The 12653-nt window shown below is 40.1% G+C and overlaps 1 protein-coding gene and 1 pseudogene across 1 annotated transcript; both read right to left on the bottom strand.

The window, feature by feature from the left end:
• Positions 1-5195, bottom strand: part of LOC149216656 (transcription elongation factor TFIIS pseudogene) — a 29810-nt pseudogene extending 24615 nt beyond the window's left edge.
• An 848-nt stretch (positions 5196-6043) lies between these two features.
• On the bottom strand, positions 6044-11667 carry LOC149216657 (uncharacterized). The gene is made up of 2 exons (XM_089390034.1): positions 10362-11667; positions 6044-10236 (listed from the first exon to the last, which is right to left on the bottom strand). The coding sequence occupies exons 1-2, from the start codon at positions 11665-11667 to the stop codon at positions 6044-6046; spliced, it is 5499 nt and encodes a 1832-aa protein (XP_089246160.1).
• Between the last annotated feature and the right edge of the window lie 986 nt (positions 11668-12653).

The raw sequence follows: 12653 nt of genomic DNA on the forward strand, positions 1-12653 counted from the left end.
TCCATTCTAATTCCCGTGAACTCCCATCCAATGTTAGTTAGTTGAAACTAATGAAGAATTATAACATATTACTCAACATATTTTTTACTCGTTGACATGGAAACAAAGGTTAGGATGGTTAGGATGGTTAGGATACACTTAAAAATGGTGATTTCTCCCATAGATCCTCTATTGTTTCCCTCCAAAAATGTCGTGACATTTTATATGTAGAGTAAACAATATTTTTCCCAAGTCTCTTAGGTGATCGTGCATTACTATCTTATTTTCAATGTCCAATTGGACAAGGGCCATCTTTGTTAGATTTTGAAATACCCCCAAACCTTTCCAACTAGATTCATCCCATATTTTCTATCCACATATCCCTATCTATTCCTATAGAAAAGCACACAATATCTAAGAAAATTTATTGCTCTTCTTCAAGGAGGGAGTCATAACAAATGTGAAGCCTCTCCTATATATCCCTAGGTAGAGCTTGGTATAATCTATCTAATACGAGTTCCCAAGCACTCTCAAACATAATGGTAATCCATCATATGCACGTAAAAGTTTTCTACTAAAGTTTCAAATCTTGGGGGTGGATATGGTTACGAGAAGGCATAGGAGCAGAAAATCTCTCTGGATCATTGTACAGTCATTCCTCTAAGATTGTAATTGAGCTTTCTATTATCCACGTATTTGTTAGGATATCTTTGTTACAACTTATAACCAAAATCAAACTCTTGGGGTCAAGTACATGCTTCTTTGGCAATAAGGCATCTAATTGATCAATGTGATCTACATCATCTAATACTATGAGCGCATGACAAGATTCAATATTTTTCACAAGTATCCTTGTACCTTCATCCAAGCTCCCAATTTTGATATCTATATTACCTTATAGGTCGTTGATGAGTTTACTCTGCAAAGAAGTTAGATTCCCTCTAGTTGTATTTTCCCTCACATTCAATAAAAAGGATGATCTAGTGTAATATGATCTCTGACGCTTGAAGAATTTTTTGGCCAGTGTTGTGTTCCCAACTCTACCTAAACCCGCAATTCCCACAATCGTGGCCTATTGTTTCTCGGTATGTTTAAATAGCACACTATTTTCAAAGTCTTCTAATTTTTCCTACAATATATTTCCATACTCTGCCATTTTCGCACATCCAACAGTGGTGGAATTATTTTCAGCACAGTCTTATCCAAGAGAACATCTTCGTCCCTGAATATTCATTCATCCAGAGAGACAAATAAGTTGAGAGTCATCATATGCCTACCTAAATCATGATATACCTAGATCATTTTCACTAGATCGTTCTCACACACATTTGACAAGCATGAACAAGTCCATAACTTCTAGTTTTTTCACTACTGCTACCCCCGATATAGAAGCCAATTCCTCTTTCATTTTCTCATTGTCATGTCTCTATATATGTACGATAATTTTTTTATTTTAAATTTAGAAATAAAAATATAAACCCTATATATAGGAAATTTCTTCTTTTATAACTTCAAAAATAAAAACTAAAAAATATAATTCAAACAAGCAATGGAAACATATAAAAATCTATAAATCGAGTATGAAATACCTCATTCTACCAAGAATCATATCCCTTTGCTCGTTTCCCTTTGCTAATTGACACTTTTTGGCATCCTAGGGCAATTTTGTTCCTCCAAACTGTGGAAAACCCCTTCTCTTTGCTGCCTAAGTTTTGTTTCCTTCCCTCTAACTGTTATAAATATCAATAGTGCAAAAAGAATGGACATGGGTTTGATTTTCATCTCTAATACAGGTTGAATGAATGCACAAATTGATTTTATGACTACTAGAGGTCGAATCACACCCACAAATCAATTTTTTTTTATTGAAATCCACAACAGGGGAGGGGAGATCTGTTAATATCTTTGCCCACCATCAACATAGATCCAATCAATTAGTTATTTGCTTTTAGAGCCTCAACGTATTGCTCCAACCATGGTCTATTCCAACTCCGTGTAAAACTTCAAAGCTCCCTCGATTTGCAATTGGTGAGTATGAGAATGAAATATGGTGAATGTATTACGTTGTTTTGGTTGAATATATAGGATACACAATATATTTATCCATTGCACGAATTATAAATTGGCGGGAGTTTTTTCTAGATTTGGTTGAAGAGTCGACACTAAATTGGGTGCCATTAGTGCTAGATTTAGCACCGACTAATGGCAAAAAAATGTAGTCGGTTTGGGGTGCTAATTGCACCTATTTTAGTGCCTATAATATTTCATTTTTTCTCTCTGTCTAATTTGTATTCATTGTCATTTTTTCACTTTGCAATGTTGAGGTGGGAGGATTCATGTTATTGTCATTTTTTATGAGATTTGAATACCAATATTGAATGTGCAATGTGCATAGGTACATGGGATAAGTTGAAATGTTGGTTGATGTAAAGCCCTATAAATGGTGTTTTAATCCAATGGAGGGTGTTTTATATCATATTTTCCTAGCCCACTAATGAATTTGGTGTGAATTTAAACTTTCTAATTTTATTTTATTTTAATAGCCAATGAATCATAATGTAACAATCCATTAGCTATAGTCACATACACACATTTTCACTTTTAAAGGTTGTGTTGCTTAGTGATTATGTATACATGTGACATAAACATTTTCAATCTTGCCACTGGCTCTTTACTTCTTTATATGGTGGATGGTGGCATTGAAAATATATCTCATCCAAAAGTTAAATTATACTAATTATTATGTTATATAATGAGTTCATTTAGAAGACTTAAAAATCAAAATTTGAAAAAAGTATATTCTCTAACATATAGGGTCAAAGGATTTTTTTAAATATACAAAAATAGAGATATTTGGTAGTTTAAAATTATGTATGAAGGGTTTGAATTAAGTTAAATGAAAATATGAAAAAAAAAATAGTCCATTAGTTTTCTTAATCTTCATCGAAGATTTATAAGAGTTGTATCATGTCACCATATTGGGAGTAGAAATTAACAAAAAGGGTATATATTGAAAATAGGGGCATTTTAGCTAGAAAGGTGCAATGAAAATTGGATGAGCTTAAATCGATTGTGTTTATCCAATTGGACAAAGAAACAACAAAGTGCATAGGTGTTATGTGACTAATGTCATTATTGTGTATTATAGAATCCACAAGAGGCCATGGATAGATGGCGTGGACGATGTAGACCCACTAAATCAATGAGAGGAAAGTTGGTCGCATAGAATTAGATATGGAATATGCATATACAATAAAGGTAAGAATACAATGCAAACTCAACCAGAAGAGGATGGTGTTTATGAATTCACAAATGCTACAACATAGATAAGATAAAGCTTTATAAACTATGTTGTTGTTTTTTTCAAATCCAAAATATGATATCAATATGTCAAATATATGAGTAAAGTGGGGTTCTGTGTTGGATAGAATACTGGTTAAAATAATATAATTGGTGTACTAAACATCACTGACTATGTTATGCATTATAGAGGTAGGACGAGGCCATGGCAGCAGATCGTGTCATAGCAAATAAGGACACAACAGATGTTGTGAGACATCAAGTAATCAAATTTTGACTTCACTTAGGAAGCATTTGTGATACATTCATCCTTTTTCATAGTATTATTATAATTTATAGTGTATTATCCAATATTGAAATAAATAATTTAATGCATGTTGTTGATATTTTAAATGGATTCTGGAGCAAGTGCATAGCCTAAACGTTCAACTAGCAAAAGAAAAAAAATATATATATGTATGTGGGCGTGGACCTAAAACTGTTAAATCCCGAAGAACAAAGTGGGTGGAAGAGGATATGACAATGGATCCTACAGACACAACAAATAATTTCACTAAATAAGAGGTTGATTGAGACTATAGTAAAAGGGATGAGATTTGTTAAGAAATATTTGATTATATTTCTTTGAAATTGATACATTTATGATTTATCCAATTCTTGCCAAACATTAATAGTAGTTGTGTTTGTCGATAGGTAGAATATGATGACGAAAAAATAATTACTAATACCCAAGATCCAACGGGGCTATTAATATTTGGACGGGATGATCCAAGTCATCCTTTAAACCATACCTAGGAAAAAAGAGCATATTTAAAGAGAACTCTACCACCTGAGAACTTTGAACAATGGAAGAGATTAGCATACATTGATGACATTCCACCTAGCCTTAATGATGATGATCATGATAGTGAAAATGCAGTGCATGAAAAAGGATTGAATAAATGCTTACAGGTTTCTTTGGGGATGGAAACAATGATGACAATAATGATCATTTGGTTGATAGTAATGATGAAAACAGTAGTAATTACCACCAACGTAACGTTAATGATAAAAATATACAAGACTCCATTAAGCAAGAATAAAAGATACCTGTGTTCAAATCAAGTGAAAGTAGAACCTCAAAACTAGCATGTACATTAATATTATTAGAAATCAAGTCACTATTTGGTTGATTAGACGATTCACCACCATACTGAAGTGAGTTGAAATATATTTCTTACAATGCATTGTCAATCGGTGCATGTAATTCATAAACATTATTCAAAATCATTTATATTGCTTTAAGGGGGTTTTTTTTTTTTGACAAGATCGGTTGCTATATATTGATTGAAAAAAGTAATAAGGCATGAAGCCATACATAGGTTGCTTCGAGAGCACTACAATCCAAGGAGAGAGCATGAGGTTCCTATCCTTGAATTGGTTTCTGTAACTTCTGACTAAAAAACATCTATTGCTACTATAAATCCGGATATACTGATGGCACCAAAACTTGCATTTACAGCACATAGTTAATCAATGTCAATACGACTGATATTTCTCGCTGTGGAGTCCTCTGGGCGCTGATCTGCTTCCATTGGCTTTGCGCTTGAAGATGTTGATTTTTCTTTCTGCTTTGCTTCCATGATTTCCCGTAGGATTGTCAGCGATTCCTCAGCGTGAATGCATCTATTGTTGAGTCCGTTGAACTGCTCATGAAGTGAATGAACCCGGTGGAGAAACAGGTTCATTTCTGTGCGGTATTTGGCGTGAAGACTTCTGAACTGCTCATCAAATTTGGCTTCCAGGCTCCGAATCTGTTCAGCGTGCCTGGCTTCCATATTTCGCACTTGATCTTCCAGTATTCTTTGTTGAGCTCTGACATCTTCGAATTCGGCCTGAAGGTCGCGGCAGTGAAAGCATTGCTCAGAACGAGCCATCACTATTTGGGCTTGGGTTCTATGAGGGTCAAATCCACTGAGATGGTCAGCTGACTCCTCCTTGCTGCGGGAGAAGAAAAAGAGGGGTCGGATGATGAAGCGAGGGGTTGAAAGAAGAGAGCTGGAGGTTAGTGAAAATAAACAGAAGGGTTTCGAGCTTACAGTTCTCGCTTTCTGGATGAGAGCAGGGATATAAAAGGAAGTCTGGTTGATAGCGCTCAAGATTGAAGGGGAGAAACTTGAAGTTAGAGAGGATGAGCCAGAGAGGGGCGAACTTAAGGGGCAAGAAGGAAGGATGGGGGACGGCCAGCAAAGGTTCAGAGTATAGAGCAGAGACTGTTGAAAGAAAGGCGCTATAGCTCTCAGCTTCCCACTGAAGCTAGCCCTGAAAAAAACCACGATATAGATTAGAGGATAGATAAACAAAGAAAGAAGAATCGATACCAGCGATGGAGTTCGTCTTCGAGTCTGGACAAGAGCGCCTTCTTCGTTCCAGCGAGGCTGCTCTTGTTCATAGCAGTGTATGACAAATATTTGCCTTCCTGTGCCCGTATTTATGGATCGGGACCAACAGTAGCCTGAATACATAACAGAGATCGGATCCTATGCATTATTGTGATATTTTCCTATATCTCTATGACGATTCGCTGGAGCAGTGAAACCGTTCTTCCGTCCATCGCTGAGATGATTATTTTCCCTCGGGATGTCAGCTATTCTTTGGATCAAGACCTGAATGAGACTGTTTGTGCACTTCATACTCTCAATCGACTGTCCTGAGTCTGTTGTAACCATGCCCGTCACACGCTTGCTGGATTTACGCGCCTGGGCAATGTCAGGATCGGCCTGCTTCATGGCAGAGGCTGGAAAAATTCTCTGTGACTGTGCCTCAATGCACCTTCCGGTTGTCCAACTGCATTATTTGCATGTTTATCCGCTTCCCCATTGTGTGTGCGGAGGATGTGACAGAATCGGATTTTTTCAAAGTATTCAGTGAGGAGATTGATGCGTTGGATATGTTGCTGAAGATTACTGTTTGGGGATCTCCTGTAATGGTTCATGAAGCCAATGATTATTGAGGAGTCTCCTAGGACAAGAGCTTTTCTAATTCCCATGCTTTTTAATTGCAACAATCCTTGATACAGAGCAAGAGCCTCTGCATTATTATTTGTTTTCTCTCCTAAACTCCATTCATAGTTGCAGATTTCTTCTCCTAATTCATCAATGATAACACCTCCTGCGCCTGCTGGTCCTGGGTTGGACTTTGAGGCGCCATCAAAGAATAAGGTTGAGCAGTTGTTACTCAGAATCCACCTTTTGAACTCCTGGGTTGGTAGTCTAATTTCCCAATCCTTGGTCTTATGTTGGTGCTGCCTATAATTTCTCCGAATACTCTGTTGTTGACCTGAGCGACCTAGAATATGCTTGATCATGAGCCTCTCCTCAACTGAATAGTCTGTTGCTTTAATTGTTCCTGAGTATTTGACTGCCATCGTCTCCTGCGCCAAGAGGTGAGCACTGCTACATGTCTTCCAAACATTGCCCTCTTTGTTTTGAAATATTTTCTTGTTTCTTGTGAGCCATATTTTCCAAAGAAGGTTGTGGGGAATGATATCCCATGTTCTTTTGACTATCTTGCTCCGTTTATCTTTCCAAGGGCAATTCCTTGTCCAATCTTGGATTGTCTCTGCAATGTTTTGCTGAGGTTGCCATGTTATATTGCCCAAGTTGGCCATAATGGTCCAGCATTTCTTCGCGAAGATGCAGTCAAGAAATAAATGGTGGATGGTTTCCTCCTCGGAGCAGCAGTTAGGACAGATTGAAGGTCCATGTACCCCTCTCTTTCTAAGGTTTTCCGAAGTGAGGATTCTGCCCTTTAACAGCAGCCAAATGAAAAATTTGACCTTGGGGATGGCCTCAGACTTCCATATTATTCTCCATTGATTCCAGACCGAGGTCTGATAAGTATTGTTGCATATGAATTGATAGCCAGATTTAATGGTGTAACATGAGCCCGTGGGGTCCCATCTAAACCCATCTACTGCTCCTTTTTTTATGGGGGCTCTGTTTTGAAGATTTTTATGGAGGGCTTGGTAGCTTGAATCCAAGTGTGGGGGAATAACTGGAAAATCCCAGCTAGTCCAAGCACCATTCTCAGCATCCCATTTTGAAATTTGGTCCATCCTCTGAATGCCTTTGCTGTTAAGATAGAGGATGAAGGGAATGGCTTCTTCAACAGTGTTTAGGGGTTGGTAACCCATGATTTTATCAGTGGCATAATTTATACTGCTCCCTTCCCCCGGAATCTTTGAGGTATTTTGAATGAGAATGGGGATTGCTTTCTTACAGAGATGCCAGATTTTGGTGGAGTCTCTGTTGGGAATATCAGATTCAAGAAGTCTTTGTCTATTGTCCGAGAGGTATTTGCATTCAATGACCTGTTTCCACCAGGCTTTTGGTTCATTAATTAGTCTCCAAGCCATTTTAATTCCAAAAGCGAGATTTAGAATTTTAGGAGCTCTGATTCCCAACCCACCTCTGTCTGGAGATTGTATTACACTTTTCCAATTGACCAAATTGTATCTATTTTTTTCTTTTTTCCCTCCTTGCCATAAAAAATTGCGGAGAGCGACTTCCAGCTTATAGTGGAAAGAAGCAGGAGCTTGGTAAAGAGTGAATCGGTATAAAGGTAAGGAGGAAATACCTGATTTGAGCAAAATTAATCTGCCAGCTGGGTTAAGCCATTGAGTTCCCCATTGCTGAACCTTCCTTTTGACTTTGTCGATTATTTCATTCCAAGTGGTGGCTTTAAGAGAGCCCAAGGTGACCGGCATCCCAAGGTAGGTAAAGTGGTCCCAGGTTGCTTTGAAGGCTACTCCAAAAATGTTAGCAATACTGTGGGCTGTTTGATTGGAAATGTTCCATCCATAGATGCAACTTTTTTGAAAGTTGACTTCTCCTCCTGAGCACGCCATAAATTGATCGAGGAGGCTTTTGAAGCGCCTTGCTATAGTAGTGGATGCCCCACCAATAAGCAGAGTGTCATCAGCAAATTGTGAATGATTGATATTTTTCACTCCGTTCCCAAACTTGATACCAGAGATGAGACCAACTCTTCTGTTGTGATCGAGGATGCTGCTGAAGGATTCAGCCATCAAGATGAATAGATAGGGGGAAAGAGGACATCCTTGCCTTAGCCCTCTTGAGGATTGGAAAGCTTCACAAGGGCGGCCGTTTATGAGAGGCGAGATCCAGGGTCCAGAGATGCAAGCAGCAATGGTGCTAATGAAGTCAAAATTAAAGCCCATTTTCCTCAAGACAGCGAACAAGAAGGAGTGTCTTACTCGATCGAAAGCGTTGGCTAAGTCAAGCTTAAGAACGAAGCCTTTCTCTTGCCTAGAAGTGCTGGAATGGATAGCTTCTTGAACCAAGGTGATGGAATCATGAATTTGCCTATTGGACATGAAGCCTCCCTGATTTTCAGATATAAGGGAAGGGAGCAGAGGCTGGAGCCTGGCTGCTATAATTTTTGCAAAGATCTTATAAGAAGTGTTACACAAAGAAATAGGTCTAAATCTGGAGAAGGAAGTGGGCCGGGTTTCCTTAGGAATGAGGGCGAGAAAAGTTGAATTTGTGAAGCCCCCCATTTTCTTTTTCCTTTGGATTCCTTTCATCATTTTAACAAGATCTTTTTTTATCAAGTGCCAATGATCTCTGTAAAAATTTATAGAGAAACCGTCTGGACCTGGGGACTTGTCAGGCTGTAAAGTCCAGATGGCTTTTCTTATCTCTTCCTCTGTTATTTCACTGTTTAACCTCTCATTCTCCTCAACAGAGATTTTCCCCGGAAGGTACTTAAGGAAAGCCGAGTAGTCCGTGGCTCCTTGATTTTCAGTGAGAAGGCAATTATAATGGTGGAAGGCAGCTCTTTTAATAGATTCATGGTCATTATGCTGGCTGCCTTGACTATCAGTAATAGTGGTAACATTGTTTCTCGTTTTTTTTGCTGTGGCCTGCTTATGGAAATATGCCGTATTTTTATCACCTTCCTTTAACCATAATTCTCTTGACTTGAGCCTCCATTTGATCTCTTCCGCTCTCTTTATTTGAGTTAGCTGTCCCTGAACCTCCCATTCCTTACTCTTCAGCTGATTAGTGAATCCATGATCTTCTATTTGTTTGTGGATCTCTTCCAATTTCTGCTGCATTTTTTCCTTTATTTTTTCTGGCTCTTGGTAGTTGGCTTTTGCCCAATCCTTGAGTGCCTTCCTTGTGTTTCGAAGTTTTGTTTCCCAAATATGATTCGGGGAACCTTCGACGTGTTTCTTCCATGTTTCTTCTATGATAGCCTCTGCCTCAGCGCTATCTCTCCACAAGGGATTGTACCTGAACGGAATTGGTCCCAAATGAGCGTGGGAGTCCAACGTCAATAGAATGGGGAAGTGATCTGAGGCTGTGGCGCTGAGAATTTTGGTGTGGCCTGCAGCAAAGGACGAAAGAAGGGAAACATTGATCAGTATTCTGTCCAACCTTTCCATAATGTTGCCTGGCCCCACTCTTCTATTGTTCCAAGTATATTTCCTATTTTTTGGTATGATATCCATCAGTTCATGCTCAGCCATTATCATTTCCAGCTGCCTTCTGTAGGGATCGGGGTTGAAGGTGCCCCCCCTTTTCTCATTCGCATGAAGAATTAAATTGAGGTCTCCAGCAAGAATAACATTTGAATTCTGCTCCTTGTCTATTTCTTCCTTCAATTCCTTCCAGCATTGTTCCTTTTCCCGGAAATGGTTGGGAATATAGACATTGTAAATGATTAAGTCACAGCTCTCTTCCTTGTTGACAAGGTTGGTCCTGATCCAGTTTTGGTTGAGGACAGAGGATTTGCAATCCCACTGCTGCTTATTCCACATAGTTGTGATTCCTCCAGAGGCTCCTCTGGAATTGCTACTGGCCCCTGAGAAAGTTTTTTGGGCTTCTATGATTATTTGCATTTCGCTCTGACTTTGCTTAGTTTCCTGAATCAGAACAATTTCGGGTCTTTCTGTTTGAAGAAGATCTCGTAGGGCAGCTGATTTAGAGGGGTGCCCCATACCCCTGTTGTTCCAGGATAAAAGCTTCATCATGAGGCATTCGAGCGAGGAGGTGCTCGCCTCTCAAGTTCTTTACCTGCTGTGTCTTTCTCTTGTGAACCTGTAATAAAAGAATCCATAGGAGTTTGGATCCCTAGAGCTATGTCCTTTTGCGTGCTTTCTTCCCGATGCTGCTTGGCTGACTTTCTGCCTGGTCCAGGTTTCTTGTGGATATCACCGGATGCTCCAAAGTCCTTGGAGGAACTTCTAGTAGTTCTGATGGGGGGAGGTCCAATGACGGGCTGAGATGGGGTCGAAGAAATCAAGGGGGGCTCAATCCGATTCAAGGATGGTTGATCAGGTTGAGGATCATCATAGGATTCCTTCGATTTGTTTCTTGTTAAGATCCTTTCCACTGAGTGAGGAGGGGAAGCTTGGAGGGGGGAAGAGGGGGAGATGCTGGGGCCTTTGGGGGAAGGAGGGGGAGATGGGAGATCCTCTGAAGCAAGGGATCCAAAGGGGTTGGAGGATGAGGGGATGACAGAGGGGAAGGGAGGGGTTTCGGAGTGAGGCACCTCAGGCTCAGGGGGAGGGTTTGACTTCTTCTTTTTCCTTACTATTTCCCATGCTTCCTCAGGGGTTTCAGAAATATTATTGACTTCTGGTTTAGATTTAGAGCACCTATTGGCAAAATGACCGTACTCATGACATACCTTACACTTGAAGGGGAGTTGCTCGTAGTCCACCTGTTGAATATGCGTCCACTGGTCCACTCTGAGCTTGACTGCCTCTGGTAGACCTTTGCCCAAGTCTACCTCCACACAGATCCTCGCACATGCATGCATATTTTCTTTTGGCTCTAATCTATCCACATATTTACCTATTGCGTTTCCAATTGCTCGAACAGATTCATCGGCCCAGCAGTGAAGCGGAAGATGCGGAAGGCGAACCCAAACAGGAACTGCGTTGGGTACATCCATTTCAGGGTCGAAGTCCGGGGTCCAACGATTGAGATAAAGGCCTCTAGTGTCCATGAAATATGGCCCATTCCTGAAAATTAGATTGCGATCCTCCACTGTTTCGAAGAGGAAGGTGAAGAAGCCTCTTCCACAAAACCTTATCGCAATTTTCCCCTGGACCATGGCGTTCCAGTTTCTTTCCACCCAACGTTGAACAGTTCGAGGGGAGGGCCATAGCCCCGTGAACTGTCCAACCAGGCCGCGTTCAGCCAAGGCTACAGCAGATCTCCTTGGAAGAGATGGGGGAAGAGGGATTTCCGGAATTTCATCAAGCTTTTTGATAAATTTTGAGGCAGTAGGTCGGATCCTTTCAGAGATATTCTCTGGGATGAGAGAAGCAAAGGCTTTCTCAAGATCGATCTGATCAGGAGCGGGAGGATCCATCGAGCCTGGGACGCTCAACGGGCGGCAAGGAAAGGGAAGGAGGGGCAGGAGGCCCGGGAGAACAAGAAATGCAGCAGAGGGCTACCCTCAGGGGCAGCACGAACAGCCAGAGACGGGGCAGGAGGCCCAGGAAGCAGGAAGGAAAAGCACAGCTGGGGAGGCCCGCAGCGGGGGCTGCAAGCCCGGCAGCAGGGCTGCCAAGCTTGGGCGAAGGCGATCAGGGCGTCCAGGGGCGGGAGAGCTCCATTCTCCAGCGCGCGCTCTTAGTCCACCACTTTAAGGGGGTTTTAAAACCATATATTGTATATGAATATTCATAATATAGATTTACATATCAAAAATTTTCATCATAAGTCAAACATTCAATGATCTAATCTTTGGCAATCTTACAGGGCACTAAAAACTAAAATATTTCCTAAAGAGAATGTGTTGCCATCAATTTGCAAAGAGATGTGTTAGTTGTTGGTCGAGTTAGGGATCAAATATAAGAAAATTCATTCACATAAAAATGATGGCATTTTATACAAAAATGAATATCAAGACAAGGTATAATTCTCTATATGCAAAGAGAAGAGACATCGTACAAATGTATAAGGTCTTATAGTTCCAAAGAAGGTTTTACATCATATGCCAATTATATGTAGACTTCGATGAATGTTTCGTTGCAAGTCACTTGCACAATTTATAGACTAGCATGCAAAGAATAGGAGTAAATATGGATTCACGTGAATTTCGGCCGACTCCAAAGCATTGAAACACTTAAAGGAAAATGGCCAAGAAAATTCAAATATGAACCTCGTAGTATCAGGTTTGGTCTTGCAAATGATGGAGTGTGCCCATTCTATTTCATGATCTCAAATTATAGTGTTTGGTCAGTCAGATTGATAGTATACGATATTCCCCCATTGATGAGTGTTAGAAAGGAGCACCTTATGTTGAATCTCATTAATCCAGGAAAACATCAAATTAAAAGCATGGATGTTTAT

Source organism: Pinus tabuliformis, chromosome 1_1 (genome assembly GCF_031772625.1).
Source record: "Pinus tabuliformis cultivar Carrire ecotype Pingquan chromosome 1_1, CPIR1, whole genome shotgun sequence".
NCBI lineage: Eukaryota > Viridiplantae > Streptophyta > Pinopsida > Pinales > Pinaceae > Pinus > Pinus tabuliformis.

Coding starts and splice junctions, on each gene's coding strand:
- LOC149216657 (XM_089390034.1), bottom strand. CDS start 11,667: ATGGATCCTCCCGCTCCTGATCAGATCGATCTTGAGAAAGCCTTTGCT. Junction 10,237..10,361: donor ACAAGAGAAAGACACAGCAG/GTAAAGAACTTG, acceptor TTCTTCAAACAG/AAAGACCCGAAATTGTTCTG.